The following is a 20,932-nucleotide window of genomic DNA, read 5'->3' on the forward strand; positions in this document are numbered from 1 at the left end:
TAGGAGGCAGTATTATAGTAGTTATATTCTTGTACATAGGAGGCAGTATTATAGTAGTTATATTCTTGTATATAGGAGGCAGTATTATAGTAGGTATATTCTTGTACATGGGAGCAGTATTATAGTAGTTATATTCTTGTACATAGGAGCAGTATTATAGTAGTTATATTCCTGTACATAGGAGGCAGTATTATAGTGGTTATATTCCTGTACATAGGGGGCAATATTATAGTAGTTATTTTCTGGTACACAGGAGGCAGCAATATAGTACTTATATTATAAAGTAAATTTTACATTCAGCGCAATAATAATTAAGTTTTCATAATTGTCTGTTTTGGAAAAAAATATATTTTCAAAACTAGGAGATTCTAAACATCTGTCTGTTCCTATACAGCTATCTGCATGGAGATAGTAAGGTGCACATATATATCATATGAAGCTACATACTGTAAGCATAAATTACACAGAGGATTGAAAACATTTGCTTTCTACACTTTTGATGAGTTGCGGAAACTCCCTATTTCCGAGGTACTTGATATGCGCTCAAAGAAACATATTGGTTTAGGAATTCTTTATTTCGTCCCGGTCATCTGCTACACATTTGCTGGCTAATAATTTGCACATTGAACATGGATAATATCTGGTCAAATCTAAGATACAATAGAATACACTTGTCTGGTTTGGATCCTATTTGACTATTGTATTAAGAAATTTGTCCTATGAGCCATCGACTAATAGAATGTTCTTATTGGAATCACATTCTTTATAAAGAGAGTGATGCCAAAAATCAGGGCCAGAAAAAGTCATAACGCCTAAGGGCTCTTTCACACCTGCGTTATTGTCTTCCGGCATAGAGTTCCGTCGTCGGGGCTCTATGCCGGAAGAATCCTGATCAGGATTATCCTAATGCATTCTGAATGGAGAGTAATCCGTTCAGGATGCATCAGGATGTCTTCAGTTCCGGTACGGAACGTTTGTTGGCCGGAGAAAATACCGCAGCATGCTGCGCTTTTTGCTCCGGCCAAAAATCCGGAACACTTGCCGCAAGGCCGGATCCGGAATTAATGCCCATTGGAAGGCATTGATCCGGATCCGGCCTTAAGCTAAACGTCGTTTCGGCGCATTGCCGGAGCCGACATTTAGCTTTTTCAGAGTGGTTACCATGGCTGCCGGGACGCTAAAGTCCTGACAGCCATGGTAAGTGTAGCGGGGAGCGGGGGAGCAGTGTACTTACCGTCCGTGCGGCTCCCCGGGCGCTCCAGAGTGACGTCAGGGCGCCCCAAGCGCATGGATCACGTGATCGCATGGATCACGTCATCCATGCGCATGGGGCGCTCTGACGTCATTCTGGAGCGCCCCGGGAGCCGCACGGACTGTAAGTATACCGCTCCCCCGCTCCCCGCTCCTACTATGGCAACCAGGACTTTAATAGCGTCCTGGGTGCCATAGTAACACTGAAAGCATTTGGAAGACGGTTCCGTCTTCAAATGCTTTCAGTACACTTGCGTTTTTCCGGATCCGGAGTGTAATTCCGGCAAGTGGAGTACACGCCGGATCCGGACAACGCAAGTGTGAAAGAGGCCTTACACAGCACATACAATACACTACACACAAACAATACCCCCGTACTGCAGAGCCTAAGCTAGGTGTTACTTCACCAAGCCCAAATATCTGGACAAAGTGGGTTGTTGTTGCCACCCAGTCAGGGCAGATACTAGGGTAACACACACTCTAGCTATAGCCCTGCCTTTGTGGCACCTGCAATTTGGCCGGTCCTTGATTACCACTCAACGCAACATTTACGTACCCCATTATAAAAGGACTCATAGGAATCCTCATCCTCCCATAAGGACTGTCAGCACACTGAACCACTCCCTCACTGGAGTGTATTCTTGAACCTTAAACCATTAGTGAAGTAACCTAATGTCTTATTCTGCTATCTTCTGTTTACTTGCATTTTATTACAGATACTGTGTTAATGTGTTACATATAGAGTGTGATGTGTCATGCAGTGCTCCACCTGCCTGCTGAATTACTCATTCTGGACACTAGGTGTCAGAGTTTTCTAATATATAAGGGCTTGCAACATCGAACAGAAGATTATGTAGCTGAAGCCACATGGAGTGAGTGTTCAGGCATGTATTCCAGATGGTGCATGCACCCTCCACCTGATGCCAGGATTTCTAAATACTTTGGATCTTCTCTGGATGTGTAGGGCTCATTAGAGTGAATGCTCACTTTGGGATTAAAGATGGTCCTGGACACCACAAGTGTTTATGGACTACTTCTGGACTATATAGTCAATAGGCGCATCCAGCTTCTCTGCATTAAATGAGTGACCTTAGAAGGGGACCCTGCCCGCCTACTGAGCCCTGCAACTGCCTAAGAACTATGTATGGTGGCCATACTAATGACTATGAATTGCACTGTGGTGAGTGAAGAGACTATTCTGTTTCCTGTGGCAACTGCCTAAGAGGTCATATAGACCATTATTACCAATTGCTCGTGGAGTATAGAGACAGTTTTGTTAACAATTGCAACCGTCATAGGATAGGGGAGGGTTCCCCCACCTATTACAAGAATAGGGCACCATGCCCCCGTATGTATGGAGCGGCAGGTCAAGCAAAAGCACTGTCTCTTCACTTATCTCTGTTGGCCTGCCAGACATAGTCAAGTGTTGTACTGGGCATCTTTTTGGTAGCCCCATAAAGATGAATGGAGCAGCAGTATGCATGCTTGTTCGCCTCTGCATTCAAATAGGGGTATGAGATCTCTACTTCCTTGATTGGTGGGGGTCCCAGTGGTTGGACCCTCTTCCATTTAATACTTATTCCCTATCCAGTGGATATAGGATAACTTTTTATAACTGGAACATCCCTTTAAGTAAAAAGAAAATTAAGTCATAGCTTATTATTTGGAGATACAAATGCAAACTTTCCTCCAGCACAATCAGAAACAGATGTAAAAACAGCTACCCTCACGGCAGATGATCGTAACATGAGTCACAGTGCAATGGAGACCAACAACTCAAAAAGTAATAAGATAGTAATAGAGATCTTGCACAGTCACAATAATAGAGAAATTACACAATACCCATATTAATTTCTAATACTGCTACAAGATTGATACAAAAGCCACCAAATAGTATCACTGTCATGGATAACCAAGGAGAACAGCATGTTCCAGTTCACCAAGGACAAATTAGTTGTGAATATCAAGGGGCAGTCCCCAGCAGTCACTGACCATGACCCCCAAGACCCCAAGCACAGCACACAATATCAATCGTTACTCATGTGTCAACCCACCAATAGGCATGGTCATTGCAAGGAGAACCAAATTTTACTTTTCACTGTGCTGCAGAGAGCTGCAGTACCAGACGCAGCCACTACAAAATGTACGGCACTGTGGTTGGTAAACAAGGCGATAGGGTGCTCACCGGAGTGCCACAGCCCCTCCAGTCATCTGATCAGCTGGACACGCTAAGAATCTGATCCCCACTAATCTGAGGATGGCCCATCAATATCAACGTCCCAGAAAACCACTTTAATTAATCATAAATGAAGCCTCGTGGTCTTCGTTAAAAGATAAGTAGATATTTGTACTGCCCGATGTACGAGAAGATATTGGAGGCTACAGCTAGACATAGACTTTCGATAATTGGCCCACAAAAAGACCTTCTGTCCCATGATTAAATCCTTGTGCAATTCCAAACCAAAAAAGTTGGGTTCCTGGCCACAGTGGATAGGATAAGGAGCTGTTTATTTGGGATCCTCATGTTGTACAGTGGTTTTGGCTGCACCTATGGAGGGAACACCATGGTCACCAATGATTATCTGGTGGCAGTCACACTTTAGTCCTGACGCTTAATGGGGCTCAAAGGTCCCTCTGCCAAAGAAGAAGACACCATAATTATAAATGACACATGGTAGGCAGAAGCACTGTTGAAAAATACACTTGGGCTCAGAAAATAAAATTGTACCTTTGGAATCTAGTGCCCCTTAAAGTGGTTAGGCCGTGATTGATGTAAAAAATTAACATCATGCATCATACAATGCATGACAAACCCTTTCTAACAAAGCTAGAACCAGCCCTCTACCGCACATGGACCCAGAGGTTCACAGGTGTCAGACCCCCACCGATCAGATACTGATGACCTATCGAGGGGATAGGTCATCAGAGAATAAATCTCAGAATGCCCTTTAAAAGACATTCGACGTCATGTCTTTGTCTGATTTCCAATGTCCATTGCTCTGAGGACAATCCTTTTTATTGAACAATTCCCTGGAAATAAGCTGATCTGCCTTATTAAATCTCCAGCGATCAGTTGTAATCTGGAACTTGGCCATAATTGTTAAATTCCTCTGCAGCGCCTCCACGGGGAACATGGAGCATTACAGTGAAATTCCTGGGCAGTCCGTGTATGTAGACACATGTCATGTCCACCAGAGAAAGAGCTGTCCTCTTAGCTCCAGCTCTCAGATGCAGGTGAGGAATGGAGGACCTCCTCTGATAGGCTTTCAGAATTGGGTTTTCTAAACCAGATACCAGATACCAGGTAAAGGATAGTGATGAGCGGCATAGGCAATATTCGTTTTTGCGATATTTTACAAATTTTTTCGCATAATATTCGCAATAAATTTGCGAATTCTAGAATTTGTGATATCGTCATTATTGTCGCGATTACGCAAATCGGCACTAATGATGCGCATATTTTTGCGCAATACATTCAACTTCACATTCTAGCAGGTCTGACTACATAGCCTAGCCTTCACAGGTGGTTTCTGCTCTAGGACCCATCCTTGTACATACATGCTTGGGGGCCCAGAAATGCCAAATTAGCCACTGGTTATCCACTTTCCTGTGGATAGGGGATGACTTCAAATTACTGCAATACCCCTTTAATGATCGCTACACCGATACGTTTCCAAAAAACATCTGGTGCAACTATTCTGGGAAACAACCCCATCTTCATAGAATCTACCCCAAGTCCTTCTATATTGCCCCCCACAGCACTCATATTCTATAAATTATCCAAGGTCGTATGCAGCCTCTTATGGGACGTACCTGTCTTTCCGTGAGATCCAGGTTTACAGCTATTTCGTATCGTCTCAACCGGGTCAGGTAGTTATGATGAGCGAATTCCGCCTCCAATTCTCGGATTTGTTCTTTCGTGAAGGCCGTTCTCTCCTTTCGCGGTTTACTATTTACATCCGATTTATAGCTTCCTTCCTGGGAATCTGCAGATGAAAAAAAATATAGATTTTTTTCATTATTTTATTTTTCATGTAAAAGAAATATTTCAAATGAAAACCTTATTATCCGGATGTTTTCTGACTTATGCTTCTTCTTATCACAAACATATGTGTAATACCCCAAAAAGCATAAAATACATACATACATAATACAATATTTAATACTAAAATATATGCTAAACACATATTATAGCCAGCCAAATAATAAAACTTCCAACTGCCCTTGAATATTGCTGGACTCTTGGTAAGCACATAAATTCACTTGTAAGATAAGCAGTTTGGCTCCAGAGCTGCTCCACCTTTTGTAATTGTAAACAGAAAGTTGGCACCATAGGCAGCCATTTTGAATTCTAAGGAAAATCTTGATACAAATATACACAGACTCTTCATTGCACTCCACCTCCTTTCTTCATGCTTGTCAGTCTCCTAACATCCCCCACCAATGCAGGCCTCCTGCTGCTCCCCTGAAATGAACGGAGTGGCCAGTCGCACATGAGTGCGGCCACTCAATTCATTTCCTTTGGAGTTCCGGAGATAGCCGAGCGCTCTACTTTATGGGGCCCCTGTTCTCATGATCAGGGCCCCTGCCAATCTGATAGTTATCCCGTATCCTGTGGAGAGGGGATAACTTTTACCTACTGGAATACCCCTTTAAGATTTATTGTGACTGGAATAGCTCTCTACTAAAGAGCATGCTGGGATTTATGCAATCTTATACCATAAGAACAGTTAGAATGCCCCACCACCATATCATCTGTGTAACATACTGTAGATGAATCTAGTATAAGACCAAATGAAGCTTGAAACAGTGAAGCCACAGGTACAGTTTTATAATGAGGCAAGAAATAGGAAATAACAGTGGCTGCTGCATGCTGTGGGACTGTCCAAAGAAATTGTAAAAATAACATCACTTCCTGCTCTGCAGCTACTGGCTGAAGCTCCACCTCACAGACTTCCTGCTCTGTAGCTATTGGCTGAAGCTCCACCTCACAGACTTCCTGCTTTTCAGATATTGACTTCCTGCTTTCCAGCTAGCTGAAAGTCCATATCACAACTTTTCTGCTCTGTAGCTATTGGCTGTAGCTACACCTCACAAATGTCCTGCTCTGCATCTATTGGCTGAAGCTCCACCTCACAGACTTCCTATTCTGTAGCTATTGGCTGAAGCTCCACCTAACAGACTTCCTACCTGCAACTATTGGCTGAAGCTACACCTCACAGACTTCCTTCTCTGCAGCTATTGGCTGAAGCTACACCTCACAGACTTCCTATTCTGTAGCTATTGGCTGAATCTACACCTCACAGACTTCCTACCTGCAGCTGTTGGCTGAAGCTACACCTCACAGACGTCCTATTCTGCAGCTATTGGCTGAAGCTCCACCTCACAGACTTCCTGCTCTGCAGCTATTGGCTGAAGCTCCACCTTACAGACTTCCTGCTCTGCAGCTATTGGCTAAAGCTCCACCTCACAGACTTCCTGCTCCGCAGCTATTGGCTGAAGCTCCACCTTACAGACTTCCTGCTCTGCAGCTATTGGCTAAAGCTCCACCTCACAGACTTCCTGCTCCGCAGCTATTGGCTGAAGCTCCACCTCCCAGACTTCCTGCTCTGCAGCTATTGGCTGAAGCTCCACCTCCCAGACTTCCTGCTCTGCAGCTATTGGCTGAAGCTCCACCTCACAGACTTCCTGCTCTGCAGCTATTGGCTGAAGCTCCACCTCACAGACTTCCTGCTCTAAAGCTATTGGCTGACGCTCTACCTCTATATTTAATAAACTAATAAATGATAATAATACACTAATAAAATTCCTTTAATCTAGCATCAATAGGACAGGTCCGATTCTGGTTTATTACATATTGTGGATTATGTATGTTGATCTAATAAGAGGGGAGATTCCTCAGAAATGCTAATAAAATGTTACCCTCAATTCTGCTACTACAATTTATGTTCAATCATTCCTCACATGATCTCTGCTCAGTCTTCTGGTTCTGGGAATATGAAGTTTTGAAAAAGTGCTGGATTATCAAACCTTATGGATTACTGAATGCCAGATCAAAGGGATCTTGTCACCAGGAAATTCCCTGTTAGACCACGCAAAATTTCTTGTGGGGCTAGCTCAGCTGAATGTAATTATACCTTTCACACGATCCGTTGTTACTTTCTGGAAAAGAAGGACTTGTAATCTATATGTAAATGAGCACCTCTGTGAACACTTGCTCCCCCTGCTTCGCCTCCCTCTACATGATTGACAGGACCAGGTTCCTGCGTAGTCAACTGGGCTGGCCCTGTCAATCAAGAAGGAGATGGAGGGGCTGGCAGATGAAGCAGGAGGAGCAAAGGTGCACAGAGCGTCTTGGGCCCTCCATCAGGGCACCTAACTTTTCATTTGCATATGAATTACAAGTATTTTTATTTTTTCAACTGATCATTAAGGGAAAGCTACTGTTACATTCAGCTGAGCGAGCCCTACATGATATTATACATACATAAATACATACTTTTGGCTCTTAGGTGTAGCTGGAGGAACTGGTGGACACTTGCCCCAAGTGCAGTGTGTGTCTGGCAGATCACTGACAACCTAGTCTGCCAGTTCACTGACAACCTAGTATTTAATCTAGTATTTAGTTACAGAGATAGGTCAACAAACTCAATCAATACCGAGACATATAGCTACAACCTTGATGGCTATCTCCTTCTATTGGGCTCCAGAAAAATCACTCAAGACATTATGCTATCTGACAAAAGTATAGTATTTCCAAATTGACTTGTTTGTGTTGCAACTACCATTTTTGCTTAAATGACAACTGGAAGTGCAGCCATATCGGTTATCATCTTTAAAATACAATATCTACTTGAGAAATCACCAAGTTGCGTCTGATGGAAAAAACGGACAAAATAATAGTGGGTTCGAGGGGAAAAAAAATCCAAGTTCTAGATAAAAGTGTCAACCAATACGATTGCACTTCCTGCTGGCATTTTTTTTTCAAAATGGCCACCACAACAAAGATAGAGAATGGTAATACCTCTGTAATGAAAAGAAATATCATTTCCAAGCTCTGTATATTGCTTTAACTTCTCATTTACTTATACTGTATGTTACCAATTTAACATTTTAGGTGAAAATACACTTTTGCTTCACTAATGATTCTAGAGTCTTGAGTCTTGACCCCAGTAGGGATGTTAACTATCTATGGAAGAAACTGAACTTTTCCATTTTTTATAGCCCCTAGATGGTCAGAAACTCATTAGATAATTAATTGGAAAATCGGGGGATCTAGCCGCCCTCCTGGGACTCTCAAAATAATTGTTTAGAATTTTTGCTACAATTAATGAAACAGTAAAATAAAATCATATTGAAATATTATTATGTTAAAAAAATATTAATATTAACCCACTTTATTAAGTTCTGTTTTATCGACTCTCATCTCCGAGTTTTATTTTGCAGTCAACTCCAAGTTGATATTTCTTTTACCTTTTTACCTCTACAAAAATATCATTTTCTCTTAAAAGTGAAAGGCTGTAAATCTCTTGTTTTTTAAACTTGTTTCTGGAAATATCCTGATTTAATGCACCTCTTGGGACTTTGGGTTGGGAGATACCATCCCACCCTGACCTTTCGGTCTCTTTTCACATCCTATGAAGCAAGGCTCTTATGGTTTCTCTCTGGTGGAAAAAAAAGGTTGGAGACCCCAAAAAAATGTTGGCAGCTTTTATATGAGTTTCCATCTGTTGTACAGATGTTCTAAGTTGCTCAGCAGTCTCTTTCTGCTTTATAAGGACTCAGTCTTCAGTGCCCCATGATAGATGGAAAGTCTAAAACATTTGGCCACGGGGGGATTCGTAGAGATGACCCTCTGTCCTCTCTTCATCTATACATCTGGTATGCAATATGCTAATAACGCATGTATATTAAATTCTGTGATCCAGGGAATTACAAGGCCACGACTTTAAATAGAGATCTGGTTAAATTCCAGAATCACACAATGATTTCTTGGAAAAAGAAAATAGATAAAGTAGAATTATAAAATGAAATGAAGATCAATAGAGAGAGCCATAGATAGAAAGATGCATAGACTGATATGAGATAGATAGATAGATAGATAGATAGATAGATAAGATAGATATTAAATAGATAGATATTAGCTAAATCTATAGATAATAAATATATAGATAGAGATAAGATAGATTGATCGATAGATTTGAGATAGACAGATAGATAAAGATAGATAGATAAAACAAAAAAGCAAAAAATGACAGCAGTAAATGAGTAAGACTGAGTGCCAGCGGCTGTAGAGGTGATCAACCAACCAAATAATGTACATAAAACGAACTCCACGGCACTTCCAAAAATAACATGCGTATTTTATTCCATCAGATGTGACATTTCGGTCCTCTCAATGGAACCTTTCTCAAGCAATGATAGATAGATAGATAGATAGATAGATAGATAGATAGATAGATAGATAGATAGATAATACATAGATGTGTCTTCTGTAAGCCACAGCCTCTGCTTCTCAGTCAAGGCCTCCCGGCCTGTCTTTAGTGCGTACACGAGCGCTCTCCAGCTGTTAAAGGGCCACCCAAGTTACCTCCAGCCAATGGCTGTACATTAGTGTGTATTTAAGGCACCTTTCCCAAGCAGAAGGTGCCTGAGCTTTAGGTTCCTAGCACGCTAGTCAGCCAGTAAAGGTGCGTTTATTCGGTCTATCTGCTCATATACCAAATCTCTCTGCCTGCTTACTGACTCTACTATTCCACCAGCCCTGACCTAAGATTTATCTCTCAGATATGCACAAACTCCATCTGCCCTGACCTCGGTCTGTCTCCTAAGTATATTGTCTGACCCTTCGGTAGGTTTGCTGTCAACTACATCAGGACTATTTCAGGAGGTGGGGTCCTGGTTTATTCCCTGTAGTGAAGACCAGATTCCTGTATGGGGTTAAAAGGTGAATACCAGGGGACCGCCAGGACAATGCCCTTCGGTCTATCCCAAAGCCAAACTGGTTAGTTGGCAAGAGTGGGTCCACGCCCACTGTCCGTAACACACATGACAGTATAAAAAGAGCTTGTTAGAGAGGCAGAGTCTCTCAGAAGGAAAATGGGCAGAAATTGACCAATCTGCAAAAAATTGCGTCTAAAAATTGGGGAACAATTTCTGCAATGTAAAATTGGGAAGACTTTGAATCTCCATCATCTATAGTACATAATGTAATCAAAAGATTCAGATAATCTGGAGAAATCCATGTGCACAATGGACAAGGCCAACAGTCAATATTGGATGGTCATAATCTACAGGTCCTCAGGCATGATTCTGTACCTGCAATCACTGCATGGGCTCAGGAACACTTCCAGAAATTACTGTCTGTGATCACAGTTTGCTTCTCAGTCAACAAATGCAGGTTAAAGCTGTATCGTGTAGAGAAGAAGCCATATGTTAGCATGATCCAGAAATGCCACTTTCTTCTCTGGCAAAAAGATCATTTAAAATCGACTGAGGTAAAATGGAAAACTGTTCTGTGCTCACATGAACCAAAATTTGAAATTCATTTTGGAAACCACAGATATCATGTACTGCAGACTCAAGAGGAGAGGTACCATCCAGCTTATCAGCACACAGTTCAAACACCTGCATCTCTGATGGTATGAAGTTGCATTAGTGCCTATGGCGTGGACAGCTTACCCATCTGGAAAGGCACTGTCAATGCTAAACAGTATATAGAAGTTTTAGAACAACATATGCTCCCATCCAGACAATGTCTCTGGCCTTGTATATTTCAGCAGGACAATGCTAAACCACATCAGGCATTCCATCACAACATCATGGCTTCACAGACGAAGAGTCCAGGTGCTGAACCGGCCGCCTGCATCCAGACCTTTTACCAAAACAAAATATTTTGTGACTCAAGAAACCAAAAAAGAAGACCCATGAGTGTTGAGCAACAAGAATCCTGCATCAGACAAGAATGGGACAACATTCCTCTCCCAAAACTCCATAAATTGGTCTCCTTACTTCCCAGACATTTAGAGACTGTTGTTAAAAGAAAAGAGAATGGTAGATGTGACCCTGGCCCAACTTTTTTTTTTATGTAATGCTAATATCAAGTTCTAAATGAGTTAATATTTTCATGAACTGGTAAAATGTCTCACTTTAAACATCTGATATTTGTTCTTTAATCTATTGTGAATAAAATATTGGTCTCGAGATTTGAAAATTATTGCATTCTATCTTTATTTTATTTATTTACATTTTATACAGCACCCCAACTTTTTTGGAAATGGAAATGGAACTGTAGATATGAGAGACAAATGCAGATAAAGAAATGCAATGCATATGGAAGGTCTTCAGACCCTTTCACTTTCTTCACATTTTGTTTTGTTTCCTCATGTGCTAAAAAAAAAGAAAATAAATCAAGTTTCCCCCCATCAATACCCCATAATGAGAAAGTGAAAATAGAATTTTAGAAATTTCTACTGATTTATTAGAAAGATAAAATTAGAATTTTGTAGTATTTAGACCCTTTGCTATGACACTTGACATTTAGCTTTGGGGCCTCCCATTTCTCTAATCTTTGAGATGTTTCTACACCTTGATAGGAGTCACATGTGGTAAATTCAGTGGATTGGACATGAATTGGAACGACACAGCCCTGTATATATAATAACTCACAGCTAAAAATGCATATCAGAGCCAAAACCAAGCCATAATGAGGAAACAACTGCCTGTAGAGGTCAGAGACAGGATTGTGTGAAGGCACAGATCTGGAGAAGGGGAAAAAAACATTAAAAACATTCCTGCTGCACTGAAAGTTTCACAGAGCACAGTGGTCTTCATAATTGTTACATGGAAGAAGATTGGAACAACCAGGACTCTTCCTAGAGTTGACTGCCCACCAAATGTAATCAGAGGAGAAGGGCCTTGGTAAGAGAAGCGACCAAGAACCCAATGGTCACTCTTGCTGCACTCCAAAAAACCCTGTGTGCAGATGGGAGAAACTTCCAGAAGGTCAACCCTCATTGCAAACTCCACCCCAATCTGGGCTTTATGGCAGAATGGCCAGAAAGAAGCCTCTGCTCAGTAAAAGACACATGAAAGCCGCCTGGAGTTTGCAAAAAAAAAAGCACCTAAAGGACTCCCAAACTGTGAGAAACAAGATTCTCTGATCTGATGAAATGAACAAACTATTTGGCCTCAGTTCTAAGCGTCATGTCTGGAGGAAACCAGGCGCTGCTCATCTGCCCAATTCCATCCCTACAGTGAAGCATGGTGGTGGCAGGACCATGCTGGGGGACAAGGAGACTGGTCAGTGTGGAGGGAAAGCTGAATGGAGCAAAATACAGAGATATTCCTAATGAAAACCTGATCCAGAGCTCTTGACCTCAGACTGGAACAAGGATTGACTGATAGATTAAATAGATAGATATATGTAGATAGGTAGATAGTTGCCGAGAGAGTAGAGGAAGACATGACCACAAGGTCAGGATAGACTTTGTAACTTTGGTGACACTTATTCTCCGCACCCCTTAGGATCTGGTGTTCTGAATCACAATGAATAGACAAAATAGGAAAGAAATGACTTTGGTTCCTGGAACAGATAGCGGCTTTGATGCCACATGAATGGTTGCCTTACTTTTTATTTACTTTTTCAGTATTGCACCAGTGGGCCTGGTGAAGACCATTAGGGGACCTCATATCTCACTGTAAAAGTGCTCTTTTCTTAAACAGTCCATAGCACATTCTTTCAAAAAAATATAAATATAAAACCTCAAATATGCAATCTCTCGTACAGTAGTTCTTAATATTCAATATGCACATAGAAATGCAACACATAATGAGACATGTGCATATATCTAAAATTATCTGCCTGAAGAGACGTATGAGGAAAAAATAATAAAATAGTTTATTAAATATATATGTGAAACGGGAAACTGAATATCACGTCTGTGACTGTCAGGCTTCCAGACTAGAAAACAGTGATGTAGGAGGGGGATTAAATCCTCACCACTGTAAAGGAGTCCGGACTAGAAATCCCATCCAGCTAGCACATCCGTGCTAATATAAGCTGGCAGGGGATCAAGACACGGCTCAAGGGGTTAAACCAGATGCAGGTGTGTTTATTGTGAATCTACTTGGCTAGGTGATATGGGACAGCTGGCGAGGGACTAAAACCCCTGCAGGGTAAGACACCCACCAAGGTGTATGTGGATGCTCACTCAGCTGTCTCAGTCAACCTAATAAGCCAGAGGTATAATATAGATCACAGACCCCATATACTCGAGTCAGCAGTAGCGCTGCTCAATCAGAGTAACACCCTGCCTGGAGAGCCGTGTAAGAGAACCAGAGGATCACCGGCTCAACGCGTTTCGCTATGGCCATATGAGCCACAATTCATCAGGAGCGAAGCGAGAATCTCTGTTATAATGAAGTGTGCCTGTACGGCAGAATCACCTCACACTGTTGTGTGTAGAGGTATTCGGCGCTATGGTGGCCGTGCGCGGCCGTATGAACGCCGAAAATATATCGAGTAAACCCCGCCTACAAAGGGGGCGTGTGTAAGCGCTCGGTCAAATCAAAGAAAGGCGCGTCATCTGACATGCACCCCCGATCCGCCCAGCGCCCTCATCACATCACACACCTCCATACTAGCATAACAAATGCCCATGTGAATAGGGGGAATCGAAAGTCGCGGCCAAGAATGTGTCACTTACACGTCTGGCACTAAAGTTGGCTAAATCGAGAGACCGCAAGTTGGTGACATCACGGTAAGTATATGTACATATACAAAAAAGGAAAGAAAGAACCGTATCCCGCAGGCATGAATAGATGAAAGATAGCAAACATAGTGACATGAATCAAGAAACAAGCCCCGCCTCCCTAAATCCAGTATATACATATAGAGGGCGTCAAGAGGATACAAGGGGCAATGAGATAAGCAAACTGGACCGAAAATCCATTGCATATGGTCAAGATTATTTAACCATATAGATGCACGCAAAGGACACAGCAGAAAGTATCCATATTGTGGTCCCTAAGGGTCAAATGAAGCATGAATATGAAATTGCCTCATTTAACCCACTAGGGTACATAGTTTGTAATCTAAAAATCCACATCGCTTCTATATCTACTGGATCCTGAATATGCAGCCTCCTCATCCTCCATTAAAGGGCATCTGTCAGCAGTTTTGTCCCTACGACACTGACCTGTTACATGTGCACTTGGCAGCTGAAGGCATCTGTGTTGGTCCCATGTTCATATGTGCCCCCATTGCTGAGAAAAATAAAGTTTTAATATATGCAAATGAGCCTCTAGGAGCAACGGGGGCGTTACCATTACACCTAGAGGCTCTGCTCTCTCTGCAACTGCCACACCCTCTGCACTTTGATTGACAGGACTGGGCAGTAAAAACATCATCACACCTGGTCCTGTCAATCAAGTGCAGAGGGCGCAGCAGTTGCATAGAAAGCAGAGCCTCTAGATGTAATGGTAACGCCCCCGTTGCTCCTAGAGGCTCATTTGCAAATATTTAAACGTAATTTTTCTCAGCATTGCAAGCACATAGGAACATGGAACCAACACAGATGCCTTCAGCTGCCAAGTGCACATGCAAAAGGTCAGGCAGTAGCGCAGACGTTTTCATAGGATCTGCCCTACCGGGGTTTGTGGCACTTGTAGTTCCATACTGGTCAGCCTGGGCGACTTTGTAGGACTATGCTCGTACAAGGCTCAGATCCTGTTCAAATCTGGAATCTTTGGGCGGCCCGAACTTTTCCCATGACATAAACAGCCAGTCGTATCGAATAGCTTCACCCAAGGCAAAATGCATTTTCTATGCCGAGCACATTGACCAAATATATTCTGAAAATCTCGCTGTCTTGTCACCACAGACCCCGATCCTGCAAATTCCAACAAGCAAAAAGCTGTTTCTTGCTGCGAAGTCGCCATCTTTATCCTGCCCCTCATAGTACAGGTTAGAACTAACCACAAAGGGGCGAATTCATGACAACAAGAAAATGACTGTCGCCCATAGCAGCCAATTACAGCATGGCTTTTATTTTTCAGGCACCGTCCATTTTGAATTGTCTTGTTGTTTGGTGGTGGGGAGATGGCCCCAAAAGAGGTTCTTACATCGATCCATATATGCGGAGGTGATTTTGCAGATCTCATTGACTTTCAACATGCAACATCTGACAGACCAAGGCGGACATGTTTCTGGTCCTACTGGCCATATTGTCAGATTGAACCATTTATAAGGGCTGCAATATGTACAGTATAATTGGTTGGCATCTACTTCTGGGACCATTATCTTTTAGGACAATGGGGGTCTCCCTGCTTGGCACTGTAGAGAGTAGGAGACCACACATGTGTGTGACTCTCTTCACTGTAGTTATGGAGAAACCCAAGTATTTAATTAACACCCGCTCTCTGGCGTTCCAAACAGGGTGTCAGGAAACCCTATTCTTCTGATACAGTATATTGGGTCCCAGAGAACTAATGGGTATGTCATAAAGTGCCTTTGATGGGAATACCCCTTTAAAATTGTGTTGACCCGAGTTAGGGTTCCTAGGGGTGGTGCCTGAAACAGGAACTCAAAGATCACCAATGAGATAAAAAAAAACTCCCTCAGGGCAGAACTAAGCAGAAGACAATAACCGTTTTTAGTCCTTTCTGAACTATGAGGACATAGACAAGTATGTCCATACCCAAATAGTCGGGGGCCACAGAGAATGACATCATAGAGTATGGCATGATAGTATTTTTTTACAGAAATCACCCCTCTACAAAGATAAAGAGACACCTACAGCACCTAACTGTGCACTCTGTACCTCGTGGAACTGTTATAATGCCATAATAAGGTTTATGTGCAAGAGTCCTAAGGGTTTGACATTAGTAATAATGTATCTCTTACATAACTACTGTGTAACCCAAAATTAAAGGCAGACTTTTTGGACAAGCCTGATTGTCAAAATCCCTATTTGTTGTACCATAATTAAATATTTTGGGCCAGTGTGATTGGACAAGGAAAACAATTCATTTTTTATTTTATTTTATTTTATTTTATTTTGGAATTAGAGAGGGGATTTGGGAAAATTTAGATTCTCTTCATTGGGACAATAATTTTTTTTTTTTTTAGGAGTTTCTGCCTTTAATCACCATAAGTAAATCTCAGACCAGTAGGATTTATTTGCTTGCATCTATCTCCTCATCACATGGGAAATTCTAGTAGACCCGGTGAAGATGACCATGCATGAAGTCAGCTACATATAAAAGGAAATTTGAACCCAACAATAGCAAATGTCTTCCTTCTTTTTTATTTCTCCAATTTTCTATTTAATTTCTATATTTTCTTTTAAATGTAGAAAATAAATAAATAAAAAACAATTTAAAAAAATCCAATAATAATCAACCCATTGTGCAAGAGAATATAGTATTCACTGTATTCTTGCTTATCTCAATTTCCCCAAATTGATCTTTTACACCTTTCTATTATTTCCTAACCCTCAATCAAATTTTATTTAATCTAAAATGCTTCTATTTCTATAATCAATTTAATCATAATGTAGAAATTGTGATGTTCCATAAGACCCTTGTTAGGGCTCATGCACACAAACGTATTTTCTTTCCATGTCCGTTCCAATTTTTTTTTTTTGCGAACCGTATGTGGAACCATTCATTTCAATGGGTCTGCCAAAAAAAAAAAAACGGAATTTACTCCGTGTGCATCCCGTTTCCATATGTTTCCGTATGTTTGTTCTGCAAAAAAATAGAACATGACCGATTATTGTCACCATTATGGACAAGGATAGGACTGTTCCATTAGGGGCCGGCTGTTCCGTTCCGCAAAATACAGAATGCACACTGGCGTCATCCGTATTTTTTTGCGGATACTTTTTTTGCGGACCGCAAAATACATACGGTCGCGTGCATGAGCCCTTAATCATAGGACAAAGGTCTATGATGGGTCTGTATATGCTTCTTGTCTTCAGATGCTGTATATGGGAGGAATCTATCATACAGCAACACCATATGGCGGCGCGTGTAGATTCTACTGCCCCATAATACATACAGGGTTCATTTATTGACACGTGCAATCAATGCAACTGCTTGTAATCAATTTGCCATTTTGCTGGGCAGACATATAAAATTTTCTTTTTGAAAATATTACAATTTTTTTTTTTAATAAGACACGAATAAAATTAATCTACTGTTATCAAATATAATTATCGATAGAATCATATTGCTTGTCGTTTACGAGTCTGTTGCTCAATATAAATTTGCAGCTGAACTTTTGACACACAATGTACAAAAGTAACGACTCCAAAGGTTACAGAGTATTGGGCTAGATAGGATATCTGTGAGCAAAGTCCCCTGGAGAAAACTGCTGCAGCTGGCTGAGGAGCCTGGCCGGCGATCGCTACAGAGAAGACGATTTCATTCAGCTTGTATGACTGCTGCAATTTCATTCATGAAGTCAAAACTTTGGCATGGCGGCGGGTATGTCCAATATAACCGAGAGAATCCCCGTCACACACATTCCCAGATGACAAAGTGAATTAACAGCCAGATGTATCAAAGTCAAGTCATCACTGAAGAATGAAAAAAGAATGAATGCTGCTGCCAGCCGCTGCATTGTCTATCACCGGAGCTGTATACCTGCCCTTCTGCAATCATTAGAAAGATTTATATGTCCATGGATATCAAAATAAAATAAACAGTATATAGAATCCTTTCAGCTTTAAACTTCTGTTAAAGGGGTTGTCCCACCTAAAATATTTTACATTTTTCAAAAAAAGCAACTGCACTTGAATACTTTTGTAATTGCATGTAATTAAAAATTAAGTATAGCCACTATATTAGTCACTGAAATCTACCTGTATAGCGCCACCTGCTGACTGCCCTTTTTCTAAATTCTCTGTTCAGCTCACTGAGGTTGACATACATACTCGGTTCCATCCTGCGACTGCCACCAGCTGCTGCAGAAAGGACATGCCCCCTGAGAAAGGACACGCTCCTGAGCTGCCAGCTTGAAACACATCTAGCAGAGCAATGGCACCTGTGACTGGGAAGCTCTTTGGACCCATTTGAGGTACAAGGCTGGATCAAGCTCTGTTAGATGGAGATTGTCATGTACTAAATGCTGTATGATTTTCAATATTTTACATTACTCATACAATAACCCATTTTAGCTATAAAATATCCAGTGTACATATTCTCCTTAATTATATTACCCGGCTTTCCAACACTCAAAGAAAGATAAGCCTAACTACTAATACATCAATATCATGATAGCAAAGCGCATCTTTAGAATTTAGGAATAAATAAAAATACTACATTTTCTATAGTAGCTATAAAGCCAGAAATAATTGCAATTAGTGATGAGCGAATTATTGAAAAGTTCGATTCAGATGCTTTGCCGAATTTTACAAAAAAATCTGCTTCGTGAAAAATTATTTTGTCACAAAGTGCATTTTTTAGTAAGTAGTGGGTCTAATTAGGGCCCTTTCACACTTGCGTTGTTCTTTTCTTCCGGCATAGAGTTCCGTCGTCGGGGCTCTATGCCGGAAGAATCCTGATCAGGATTATCCCCATGCATTCTGAATGGAGAGAAATCCGTTCAGGATGCATCAGGATGTCTTCAGTTCCGGACCGGAACGTTTTTTGGGCGGAGAAAATACCGCAGCATGCTGCGCTTTTTGCTCCGGTCAAAAATCCTGAACACTTGCCGCAAAGCCGGATCCGGAATTAATGCCCATTGAAAGGCATTGATCCGGATCCGGCCTTAAGCTAAACGTCGTTTCGGCGCATTACCGGATCCAATGTTTAGCTTTTTCTGAATGGTTACCATGGCTGCCAGGACGCTAAAGTCCTGTTTGCCATGGTAAAGTGTAGTGGGGAGCGGGGGAGCAGTATACTTACCGTCCGTGCGGCTCCCAGGGCGCATCAGAGTGACGTCAGGGCGCCCCACGCGCATGGATGACGTGATCGCATGGATCACGTCATCCATGCGCATGGGGCACTCTGACGTCATTCTGGAGTGCCCCGGGAGCCGCACGGACGGTAAGTATACTGCTCCCCCGCTCCCCACTACTACTATGGCAACCAGGACTTTAATAGCGTCCTGGCTGCCATAGTAACACTGAACGCATTTTGAAGACGGATCAGTCTTCAAATGCTTTCAGTTCACTTGCGGTGTTACGGATCCGGCGGGCACCTCCGGCAAATGGAGTACACGACGGATCCGGACAACGCAAGTGTGAAAGAGGCCTTACACATAAATGTACACCTCAAATGCCATGTTCATACATAATCCAGCAACTGACATAAATAACAGTGTAAAATAAAATTAAAAACAAAAAACCATACTTATCTGATCCATTTGCTCACGACCGGCCGGCAGCCGCTTACTTGCATAAAGATCTGACGCGAAATCTCGCACAGCTCGTGATGACGTAATCATGCCGGCCGTTAAGGTGACCTCATACCTCACCGCACATGGGATTTCAGCCGAGATCTTCAAGCAAGATGTTGGCGGCCGGCCCGTTGCAAGCAAAGGGATCAGATATCTCTCTTTTTTTTTTTTACAGTATTTCAGGATTATTTGATTCACTACCCCCAAACACGAGAAAATTTGGCGTTGCGGCGAATCAAATTTATCCTGAAATTTGAATCGAAATCCACTTTGTGGACTTCGATTAGCTCAATACTATTTGTAATCGTAACTCCATGAATATAACTAATATGATAGTGCATTCTACGGTATGTACAAACATATAATTACACTACTACTACCTCCTATGTACAAGAAAATATCTACTATAATACTGCTCCTATGTACAAGAATATAACGATTATAATACTGTCTCCATCCTACAAGAATATAACTACTATAATACTGCTTCTATGTACAAGAATATAACTACTATAATACTGCTCCTATGTACAAGAAAATATCTACTATAATACTGCTCCTATGTACAAGAAAATATCTACTATAATACTGCCTCCTATGTACAAGAATATAACTACTATAATACTGCTCCTATGTACAAGAATATAACTACTATAATACTGCCTCCTATGTACAAGAATATAACTACTATAATACTGCTCCTATGTGCAAGAATATAACTACTATAATACTGCTCCTATGTACAAGAATATAACTACTATAATACTGTCTCCTATGTACAAGAATATAACTACTATAATACTGCCTCCTATGTACAAGAATATAACTACTATAATACTTTCTCATATGTACAAGAATATAACTACTATAATACTGCTCCTATGTACAAGAGTATTACTACTATGATACTTTCTCATATGTACAAGAATATAACTACTATAATACTGCCTCCTATGTACAGGAATATAACTAGTATAATGCTGCTCCTATGTACAGGTATATAACTACTATAATACTGCCTCCTATGTACAAGAATATAACTACTATAATACTGCTTCTTTGTACAAAAGTATTAGGACTATAATACTGCTCCTATGTACAAGAATATAACTACTATAATACTGCCTCCTATGTACAAGAATATAACTACTATAATACTGCCTCCTATGTACAAGGATATAACTGCTAAATGTCTGCTCCTATGTACAGGTATATAACTACTATAATACTGCTCCTATGCACAAAAGTATTAGGACTATAATACTGCTCCTATGT

The 20,932-nt window shown here is 41.3% G+C and overlaps 1 protein-coding gene across 1 annotated transcript in view; it reads right to left on the minus strand.

The window, feature by feature from the left end:
• MEOX2 (mesenchyme homeobox 2) overlaps positions 1–20,932 on the minus strand; it is an 81,653-nt gene that overhangs the window by 10,706 nt on the left and 50,015 nt on the right. Inside the window, exon 2 of the mRNA XM_040431291.1 lies at positions 5,065–5,237. Coding sequence (XP_040287225.1) covers positions 5,065–5,237 — 173 coding nt within the window. The remainder of the gene's footprint in view (positions 1–5,064; positions 5,238–20,932) is intronic.

This window comes from Bufo bufo, chromosome 5 (assembly GCF_905171765.1).
Source record: "Bufo bufo chromosome 5, aBufBuf1.1, whole genome shotgun sequence".
In the NCBI taxonomy this organism is placed as follows: Eukaryota; Metazoa; Chordata; class Amphibia; order Anura; family Bufonidae; genus Bufo; species Bufo bufo.